This window comes from Lissotriton vulgaris, chromosome 2_1 (genome assembly GCF_964263255.1).
Source record: "Lissotriton vulgaris chromosome 2_1, aLisVul1.2, whole genome shotgun sequence".
NCBI classification, from domain to species: Eukaryota; Metazoa; Chordata; class Amphibia; order Caudata; family Salamandridae; genus Lissotriton; species Lissotriton vulgaris.
Genome location: NC_141687.1, coordinates 52524140 through 52535868, shown reverse-complemented (window position 1 = coordinate 52535868; position 11729 = coordinate 52524140). Strand labels below are relative to the sequence as shown.

Here is an 11729-nt window from a genome sequence, read left to right as displayed (position 1 = left end):
GCAGCCTGGCCTCGCACTCCGGAGGATCTCGCCAAGGGGATAGAAAAACTGTAGGGCTTGGTAACAGCAAATCTGTCCTCAATGAGCCAGCTCAGTGCGGGGCATCACAGTTCCAACACCCCGTATCGTGACACCATCCCGGGGAGTGACCCCTCGCATCCCTCACCTCCATGGACATGGCAACAGCATCCCTTTTTGCAGGAGAGCTAGGCACCACAGGGGGCACCGCTGATTCACCTCCCCCAGTCCTCCACGTATCGCCGCCTCCAGCTAGGTGACTTCAGGTTTGTATGACGCCCAAATCTCTACCAGCAGCAGTCAACTAAGTCCCACAAGTGCAGCCACACTCTCAAGGCCCCCCACTGTAGATCCCCCAGTATTTACTAGAAAGCACCACTGAGAGAAGGCCCAGGCTCACCCTCTCCACACCAGGTCATGTAGCACATTCCATCTGCCTCAGGCTGTAATGTCGATGGGGGTTAAAAGGGTGTCTTTTGCCCCGCGGCTCCTCACCAAAGTCACTGAGGGGGGAAGCCCCCCGGAGTCTCATGAAGCGCCCATCTGTCGCTCCCAGGGCCGAGACCAGCGCACCGTATCTCCTGGCCGTAATGGTGGCCGTTCCTCCGTCACTGCTCTTTACCCTCCGCATTTGTAACCGGAAAACGCCTGTATACATGTGGCTCCTAGTGTTGCTTTGGCTAAATAATGTCTTACTTGCCAAAGTGTTGTGAAGATAGAGTAGATGATTAACAACTTTCTGGCTTGCAAATTTCTGGTAGAATTTTATGGAATTCCTTGGATGAGTAGTTTTCGCTGTTTATCTCCTTGAACAGTAGATGTTTTGACCTTCTTTATGTATGATTTGTACATTTTATTATGTCTGTGTAGACACAATTTATCTTCAGGGCTCTTGGATTTTAGACATTGCAGTTGAGGTGTTACAATGTGTCCTTTATCTTTTTCAGCTCTTCATTCATCCAAGGTACCAGATTCTTTTTTTGGCCTTATATTGTAATTATAATTATTTTTTGGATTAGTATGTCAAGGGCCGCAATTATTGAATCACATAGTTTTTCTACTGAGTTATAGTCTCTTCTTGATTATTTATGGTTAGGTGAGATTGCGACTCTGGCATGTTTAACTTGTTCCATTGTGCTTGTTGTCGTGGTGTGATGGGATTTAGTCAATGTTTTATTTGGGATCTTGATTCAGAAGGTGTGGATGTAATGATCCTTCTATGTGACTGGTAAATCTTATCGAACAGAGATTGTTTGCAGGTCTGCGAAGAGGAATTTAATGTGTGACCGGCTGTGTGGCTGAGCCAAGAGACCATCTCTTATAAGTTGTTTGTTTGTTTCATAAGTCTGATATGATTGCTTTTGGTTCAGGTGTATTAGGTTTATCCAACCAGATGTTTAGGTCTAGAAGGTATACATACAGGGGGCAGCTTTACTGATAGAGATATAGTGTGTCCATTGAATCTCTAAAGGCTCCATTGTTGGGTGTGGGTCTGTAGAGCAAGTGGAAGATGCACTCTTGGTAGTGAAGCCAATGTAGACGTCTAGCCGGTGTAGATATGTAGCCAATGTAGGCATGCACCCAATGTAGGCGTGTAGCCAATGAAGGTGTATAGCCAATGTAGATGTGTAGCCGATGCAGTCATGGCAGCAGTGAGTAGTAGGTAGATGTCAAATGACCTATTTGCATGAGTGTGACTTTCCCCACTATTGATTCCTCTGATCACAGCACTAAGCATAAAGAGATTTGTAGTTTCTTTATACATTTTACATGAAGGGTCCTACAAGTCCCAGCATGCTTAGTTCCGTTAGGTTAAAAACCAGATCTAGAGTCACCATCCTGAGATGGCGCGCATGAAGCACAAACCTTAACTACCTTTAGGTTTCAACAACTCACCCTTTCAGTCTAACGGCCTCAGTGCTGACCAGGTTAGTGCTATTAATTTTATATGTGTCTAATTTAGCACAGCTGCCCAACCTGAATCGCTGAACTGGGACACAGAGGCATAAAGCAATGCACATTTGACTGCAGTTTTGTTTCACATGACAGCCAGGCAAGGATGAGGGCACTTCATGGTACGTCACCAGCACCTCAGATGTCATGGTGCCAGTGCACCCCCAGTTTAACTCCAGAACATGCCAGGAATGGGGGTGAAAGGCATTCTGATATGCCCTCTGCCATTCATGTCTCTGAGAAAATGGCTGCCAGTGAGCTGAGGCGTCATTCCACGTCTGATGAATTAGTTACGACATCCTTCTTCAGTTTCTACACATTTGGTGCCACACCACGTGCACGCTCCGAAATAAGTTAGTGTTCGTTTGAATTGCTCTGTTTGAGTATATTCTCGTTTCATTACTTTTCAGCCCAAAGCTGATAAGCAGTTTGCGCAGCCCGTTTGAAGGTATCAGCTCCGCTGCTTTACATGTGTGAAGAGGTGCCGGGGTCCACACAGGAAGCCGATAGGCAAATATCTGCCTTGCTTTACATATTTAGGAGGACGCGTTTACTTTTCCAGGTGCACTTCCGCGTCGTTGCCTCTGTATTTGCACCTTATTTGGCATCCTTTATGGCTCATTCACCTGGAGAGCAGTCTGTGGACAGGTTATTACCCCTTGATGGGCGAATTAGCGATCTTTCAAACTATTCAGAAAAAAATATTTTGATATGACTCTATCCCCCAGCCATTCATCCTTTCAGTCTTCCATCCATCCATCCATCCACTCTGCTATGCACTCTTCCAGCCATCCACTTTGCCATCCATCATCCATTCATGAACTCTTCCATCCATGCAGCCACTCTGCAAATTCCTCAGTCCACCCACTCTGCTATTCAATCATCCATTCATTCTCTTAGCCATCCATCCATTTATTCTGCCTTCCATCCATTCACTCTCCATCCATCCATTCATTCTGCCGTCCATCCATTTACTCTCCATCTATCCATTCATTCTGCCATCCAGCCACTCTCCATTCATCCATTCATTCTGACATCCATCCATTCACTCTCCATCCATCCATTCATTCTGACATCCATCCATTCACTCTCCATCCATCCATTCATTCTGACATCCATCCATTCATTCTGACATCCATACATTCTCTCTCCATCCATCCATTCACTCTCCATCCATCCATTCACCATCCATCCATCCATTCACTCTCCATCCATCCATTTACTCCCCATCCATCCATTCACCATCCATCCATCCATTCACTCTCCATCCATCCATTCATTCACTTTGCCATTGAAAGCAAATTTGTTATAGATATGTTGTTTTGTGCACAAAGCACAACTAGGTAAATCTCCTCAGTATTTGAAGGACAAACTATGTAGCATATTACCAAGCAATAGCGATAATTATCGCTATTGCTTGGTTAGAGACAAAAATTTACCGCTGAGCTGTGGCGATTTTTACCGCAAATAAACCTTGGTATTACCAAGGTTTATCGCAAATGCGATAAAAATCGCCGCAAATCAATGAATATCGCTGAAAAGTCAGCGATATTCAAGCATTACCGAGCTAATGCTCTTAGCCATGTTATCACCTCCCATTGGATAACATGGCTAAGAACTGCTCAGGGCAGGTGTTAGCTTTTGGAGATATTCGCGCTTAGCGCGAATATCTCCAAAAGTTGGTAACAGGAGATAGCGATGTTAGCGACTGTTTTCAGTCGCTAACATCTTGGCACGCCCACTTTGCATGTCATTAGTGATAAATATCACTGACATGCAAAGTGGGGCCCAAGATGGTCGCTATCTCCTACTAGCTGTCACTAACTGGTGTTAGCGACAGCTAGGTAATAGGGCGATAATTTTATCTCCGCTTTCTTGGCTTTTAAAGCCAAAAAAGCGGAGATAAACCCCCTTGATAATATGCCCCTATGTTCTTACCGTTCTGTTCGTACTCTAAGATCTTGTGATAAGGCTCTGCTCGTCACTCCTCCTATTCCTGCCTCTAGACATGGAGGCAACGCTTTGCCTTATTTGGCTCCAAGGGCATGGATTTACCTTCCTGTCTGTCTGCACAGCTGTGTGGATTTCATCCAGTTTAAGAGACTTCTGAAAACGTGGCTATTTGAATGTTTGGATGCAGTGTTTGAACAGGCGGAGCGCCGAGATACACCTTTGGGTGTGATTCGAAGCGCCTTATAAATAGATATAACATAACATCCACTGATTCACTACGCCATCCATCCATTCACTCTGCCATCAACTCATCCACCTTGTCATCCAGCCATCCATTTGATACGGCGGGATTTTTGATCTCTTATCTGATTACTATAGATCTAGATCCCCACTCAGGTCGACTGAACCTTTGTTGCCTGTCATAGAGTAAAAAGCAATCCACTACCAGGTTAATCAGCTCAGGAATTTGCACAACTCTGAAGAACAACTTACCACGAATAAGTTTTATTATAAAGCCAAAGATAACTGGAGATACAAACATCTCAATATAAGGTTCAAAAGATACACTGGCATCAATACAAACATGAATTCTCTAAATGCTCTTAGGCGACAGAAGAATATCACCAAGACTAATTCAAAGATCAGCAAGTTTGCAAGAATAGACACAAGTTGTAACTTGAGCGTCATTTACAAAAGAAGAAAAATTCAGATTAGACTGTCCCTACACTAGACTAAGTGACATCCCTACTTAGCAGAATCTTAACCTAAAAAGGTGTCAGCCGTGGTGACTTCCAAAGAAGTGCACTCACTTTCCCTTAGTCTCTGTTGTAAATCTGTGCATCGCAGTCATGCCCTCTCTGCCTACCCATCCGCTCTCTAAGGTTCCTCAGGCCATCTGCTCTCTCTCCCCCCAGGGGTGCTGTCCCTAATACAAAATCACAATTACAGTAGAAACGCCCCTCAGAGACGCCCCTCACGTACACCTCTCACGTGGTGTCGGTTCTGGCTTTTTCCATGCTGATACTCCTCTGGGCTTCTCGTTAGCGTTGACCTTGCTTCTCAGGCTCTTCTCGGCAAGACGGTACCCCCCAGGAAATTCCTGAAGCCTCCTCCAGGCCTGTGCCTGTCTCCCAGAACAGAGCTCTTTTCATCATTCTCTTGATTGGAACCCCCTCGCACCTGCAAACAGACACCCATGAAGTGGGCCCCAAATTCCGGCCTCCAGCTTATCTCACAAGTCGTAAAACTTCGAACATGGTCCACAATTTATGCTTAACAAGACCCGATTTTAACTAGCACATGCAGATCAAAGAAACGACTTTATCTTTCCAGGCCTACTAAATTACATGAAAACGGGCCTGTGCACTCTATGAACCTTTATTTCTCAGTTTAAACAGTATTCTAACTTATTACACACTGATTATAGGAAACACTTCTATAAAACATATATATTCAGTCTAGGATCGATAATACTTTGGATTATAATAGCATTAATCCATTTTATGTGGAAATGTAAAGGCATGTCTTCTTTCTCAGTGAAATGCCATGAGGCCTACACATTTCTACGTTTGGCAGCATTAAATTCTTTTCTGCAACAGCCACATAACATGGAATCTAATAGCATTCTAACATTTCTAAACATTACTACATTAGCTTTACACGCTAATATATGCATTCTATTTTAATTAAACACTTGTGAGTATATGCATTCTATATTTTTGACACTCTTATGTGTTCCTTAACTAAACTCGTGCAACATGCTTGTAAATATGGTGCACTTCTACATTTTACTCAAATTGCGCTCACTCAGTTCCCCCCTTTGATGACCTTTAGAGGTCATCCCCATCACAACACCATCCCTGATGGAATGAATGGAATCAAACAGAACTTGTTGCAACGCTCCCTCGTTTTATCATTTCCAGAGCCCTCAGACTCCTGTACTGGTTATCCTGCATCGCAGCTAACCTCTGCTCCTGCTCTCTCATGGATCTTTGCAACCTATTTGACCTATACCATTGATACAGCCTCACCAATCCCCACAATGTGATTACGCAAATCACTATTATGATGATAGGTTTCAGTATGTACCAAATGAAGCTTCTCCCTAGATTGGCGAACCAACCTCCAACTTTACCCATTCCGTGACCCACTTTTTCCCACACATTCACTTTTGACAGATCCTCAATTTCTTGATGGATTTCAGTGATGTTCCGTATATACTTCTCAAGAGGTTTTGAATTGTCTGGAATGTAAGTGCAACATTCCTGGACCTTCAAAGCCTTACAGACTCCGCCCTCTTTGGCTAACAGAACGTCTAGAGCAAGTCGGTTCTGGAGAACCATTGCCCTTATCGATTGCATCTCTCCCTCCACCAGCATTAATGATCTAGCAGTACTGGCAGATAATCTATCTACGACTGTTGCCAATCTCCTGATCTTGACATCATTCAGTATTAACCCTAAAAGAGGGAACATAGCACCAAATACATCTCCAACTACCTCAACATCACTTACATCCCTTCTCCCTCTGGCTTGAGTTTTTCCCTCTATGATTTCTAGATCCTTAGCGTGATATATTTTGGGGAAGACAATTGCTAAATAACATGATCCGTACCAATTATCCGGCAGTTTCACGTATGCATTTCTTCCACAGACAAAATATACATTCGGAATAACCTGCATTCCTTTCAAGAAATCCTTTGTGTAGTATTCTAATTGAAAAGTATGTTCACAACTTACTTCTCCCACAAACACATTCTCATAGTAAGTTTTACCCCTGTATATACATAGTTTCCCTCTTTGTTCTCGATCTAAAGCTATTGGACCGTTACTACCCTTACTTTTGTGTGACTTTTCCTCCTCGGTCCAATCTGTTTTCCATTGGCCTGAAGCCTTTAAAATCTTCTGCCTTCTGTATCGATCATCTACCTGCCCTATAAACTTTTTCTCAATTTCTGACACTTTGCAAGTCAAATTATTTCTTCGGGCATAAGAAGTATCTAACGTTTTCCAAGGAATTAAAAATGTCCTTAATCGATCCTCACTTTTGTAGTAGTCCCATTTATTCATATGCTTGTAGGCCGGGACTGCTGGTAAAATAGCATCAAAATTTGAAAAATAATACTCAAAGCTATCTCGTTCATAAAATATACTAAGCAGCAAACTACATGTAATTCCGTAAGTCAATGGGAGATGAGGATACCTAATACCTTCGTCTACAGAAGCTGGCAATTGCATACAGACATAACAATCCTTTGCCTCCATGGCATCAATGTATTCGTACAGTAACTTAGCATAGGCATTTGACTTGAAGTTTCTCTGTGATTCATCTACATGCAACCTACGAGCTTCTACTGCTAGTAAAGCTTTATCTTTCTCTGTGTTGTCCCCCTTTTTACCAGCAGTAGTAGGTTTCGATGTTACTACAACCTTTGCTTCATTTGTTGCCTTTTCTTCATTTTCATGTCCCACTATATATGATACGGTAACTACTAGAACTATAAGAAAAATTACTCCCGCTAAAAGTGTGCCTACTATGCATTTTGTTTTGCGGTTCGGGTTGCCGGCCTCCATGATCTCAAGACAGTTTAGTTTTAGTTTTCTTTTTCAACACAAAGTCTCTTCTCTTTGCTCCTTCAACAGTCTTCTTTGCTTATTCAGTCTTTTCGAACTACACCTGGAAGCTGACAATCCTTTTTGCAAAATCAGTCCTTTGAACTATAGCAACAGACAACCCTAGCCCTTCTCCGTCAACTAAATGGAAGAGTCCCTAAATTTCTTCTTCTTCCACTTGGCGCTAGGTTATCTTCTCAATCTTGTTTATTTACAAAGTCTTTAGGTATCTACAATCATGCGGGTTCCAGCAGCTCTAATCACTTATTCTAAAAGTTCTAAGCGAAGGATGGTCTCCTCGAGTGCTGATACCGTTGTACCAAAATTCGGAAATTCTACTCTGTTTAAAACCAGTTCTCTTATTCTGCTCAGATAAGGAGGATTGGGAGCAGTGAGTGTCAGCAACCCTTCAGCCTCAACTCCAGGTACCAACAACGCCACTTCCAACGTTATGATTGGATCAGTACTGGTCACTGTCACTTCCCTCACCCTCCCGGATCTCCGTGCACAAGACATCTGCTGCCAGGTAGGTCCACTCAGGAGTGGCGTATCTTCTGCAGGGCACGCGCAACCTCCTTGATCTTCTAGGACTCTCCTGTTCTCGATTCGGTGCACTTTCGTCCAGATCTGAGTCTTCGGATATAGGAGCAAGGGTTCTTCCTGGAGTTGGCTTCAAGCTCGGCCTCTTCCTTCTTTCAGGCCAACTAGCTTCTCCACGCCTTGTTCTCCTATTTCTTGTCCTCCCACTCAATTCTTGGTCACTTGTCTCTTGATCAGTGTCTGAACCGTATTCACAGCAACTTTCTCCTTCTGTGGCAACGTCAGTTTCACTGTCGTCCTGTCTTTCTTCTGCTTGATCTGACACGCTCCCAGCTTCCTCCGACACCCCCACAGCTTGACTGGTCCCCTCTATTGACTCTTTGTCCACAGCTGGATTTTCGTCTGTGAGAGGAGCTGTTTCTTCCAGGGGTGCTGGAACTCTTCGAGTATGGGAGGCGTGTATCCAGTTTGGCAGCCCTCCGCATTTGACAGCAGTATTCGTTGTCAGGATTATCTGGTAGGGGCCTCTCCAGCGCACGTCTAGGCAATTCTTCCGTACGTGCTTCTTCACCACCACCCAGTCACCAGGACACAGGTCGTGGCATAGGTCTCTGGAAGATGGAATTTCAGCAGCCCGCACCTGAAGAGACACAGAATGAATGACATCAGAAAGTCCCTTGCAATAATCCAGGATCAGATCATCTGTGATATTCAACAAAGCTGCAGTTGGAACAGATGGAAGTCTCATTGCCCTCCCCATTAGAACCTCATGTGGAGAGAGACCTGTTCTCCTGTCTGGTGTGCTACGTATACTCATGAGTACCAATGGCAGAGCATCAGGCCAGCTTAAGGATGTCGATGAACACACTTTGGCAATTCGGGACTTTATCGTCCCATTAATCTGCTCCACAATTCCCGAAGCCTCTGGTCGATAGCTACAGTGCAACTTCTGATCAATATTTAATGCAGAGCAGAGCATCTTCACAACTTCACTGTTGAAATGTGTTCCTCTATCTGGGGCCGATTCACAGAACTAACTTAAGACAAAATCCTAAACTTACTACTTTTGGTATTCACAGAAGTTAGGATTTTGTCTTAAGTTTGTCTTAAGACAGACTTAAGACAGACTTAAGACAAAATCCTAACTTAAGTCTGTCTTAAGTCTGTCTTAAGACAAACTTAAGACAAAATCCTAACTTCTGTGAATACCAAAAGTAGTAAGTTTAGGATTTTGTCTTAAGTTAGTTCTATGAATCGGGCCCTCTGATTCCAAAGAGGCCGGCACCCCGAAGCGTGGTATTAACTCTCTAAGCAACAACTTTGCTACTGTGAGGGTGTCACACCTGCGTGTAGGGTATACCTCGACCCATCTGGAAAATATACAGACAACCGCCAGAACATACCTGAGGCGGTTGCATTTTGGCATCTCAATAAAGTCTAATTGCATCCGGTTGAAAGGCCCACCAGATCTCCCAATGTGACTCAATGTAACTGGTGTCCTTTTCCCTACGTTCAATTGCTGACATGTTACACACCTCTGACACACTGCTTCTGCAGCTACTCTAAACTTGGGATTATACCAAGTCTGTCTAAATACCCGCAACATGGCATCTCTTCCTAGATGTACTGGACCGTGTATCTGGCGTGTCATTGGACTCACTAATTCATTTGGTAACCCTGCCCTTCCATCTGCTGAAATCCACAAATCCATTTCCCTTTTTACACAACCTGCAGTTTCCCATATCTTTTTCTCAAAATCTGATGCGTTTTCTTGCATACCTTTTAGATCATCCCAAGTATCAACTGTTTCTAGCATTATGTTCAATTCTGTCTTTTCCTGGGTCCCACCCACTTCCACTTCCGTGAAAGAGTATCCTTGCTCTGCACAGTAGCGAGCAACCTCATCCGCGTATCTGTTTCCTTGGGACACAAAATCTGTATTTTTTGTATGGGCAACGCATTTGACAATGGCAATTGCTGCCGGACCTTGTAACGCGTCTAACAACAGTCGTACAAATTCCCCATTTCGAATAGGTGAACCTGAGGAGGTCATGTAACCTCGCTGAGACCACAATTGCCCATAGTCATGAACTACCCCGAAACCATATTGGCTATCGGTGTAAATGGTGACTCGAATTTTGCTACCTGCTAAACAGGCACGTGTCAATGCAATGATATCAGCTACCTGAGCGGAGTGTACTCCTTGTCAAAAGGAGGGAGGAAGACAAAGTGATCACTTGATCAACAGACACTGTTTACCACTCGGAGTGGTGGCAGGTCCAGTCACAGCGTGTGTCCGTATCTAAGAATGCAACAAAAAAGGGGGTTGCTGGACTGTTCCAATGGGAGATAGAGGGAGATCTAACTGGCGTGACCAAGGGTGTAGGAGTAACACCCTGGGGCATCCATTTTGTTGGATGGATTTGCCTCACACACCCAGAAGGGTGTCATGCTTCATCATCGGCGGTTGCTCCTCGTCGGGGAGGCGGTGCAATCCCCGACGGGCTCACCTCAAAGAGGGGCTCTTTGGCGGAGATCTTTTAATCCAACAGCCTTATGGTGAGATGTGGGTGTGTGGGCGGGGATGATGTGTGTTGGTGAATGGGGTATTAAAATGTAGACAGGGGTACCGGAATTCACTTTATTCTGGGGGTCCCCTGGCTGCAATTAAAAAGTAAGGGGCTAGTTCACTAGGTGTCAACAAGTTAGGTCAGGTGACTCTAGATGAGACTAGGGGTGAAGGTGGTCGACATGTTTCTCGCACTGGGTAATTACCCGCGATTCATCAGGACCTTACAGGGGTGAAAAACAACATGCTAGTGTAATGTGTATGTTACCTCTTGTGGGTTGTCCTATGCCTAAACATAGGGAAAAAGAATTGAACAAACAATAATTAAGAAAGTTTGCAACAAGGAAGAACAGGTCACGTCAGTCATCAGATCTGTGAACAGTGTGGCATGCTGTTGGTTTAGTGGAGTGTTTTGGCAAACCCACTGCATGCACACACCACTACAACCAATGCGCCAATCAGGAGGGTTGTGAGGTGGAGGAAATTAAAGTGGTTAAAACAGGGTTAAAATCTTTAAAAGGTCGTGCAGCAGCTATCCGAGCTAGAGGCATTAACCACCTAGATTCATAACATGTTCAGACATTTAAAAATAGGCAGAGTGAAACACACATACACCGATTATAGTATGATATGGCTAAGTGCAGACCACACATAGGCTCTGTGACTAGCAAAGTTGTAAGATCATAACAGTTTTAAGGAATGAACCCCTTACTCACCCAATGGTCTAGAACTAAAGGCCACATGAGGGGTCGGCGGGGTGAGACATCAGGGATGAGCCCTTAGGTTTTAGCTACAGTGTGGACAAAAATAGCGCCAGAGGGTTACCTACAAGTCAGTAACTCATTAGAACCAGAGCGGTCCTATATATCTCGCCCTCGTTGCCCCCTTCCAGCACTCACCTCGAATCTCCTGTGCCCAGTCTCTGTGACCTACCCTTCTCCGCCGAGCTCGAGTAGATGTGTGAGCTCGGCGGACAGGTCCATTTAACCACAACAAACCGGACCGCATCGGCGCGGAAGACGCGTCTCCGCCCATTGGCGTGTCACGTGATCACGGCCGATCGAGTGGCGGCCATCTTAGACTGG

General features: G+C 44.5%; 1 protein-coding gene across 1 annotated transcript; it reads right to left on the bottom strand.

Moving 5' to 3' along the window:
• Positions 1 to 5801: 5801 nt before the first annotated feature.
• Positions 5802 to 7496, bottom strand: LOC147729540 (uncharacterized). The gene has a single exon (XM_086958447.1). It carries the CDS (start codon positions 7494 to 7496, stop codon positions 5802 to 5804), a length of 1695 nt encoding a protein of 564 aa, XP_086814573.1.
• Positions 7497 to 11729: the final 4233 nt, after the last annotated feature.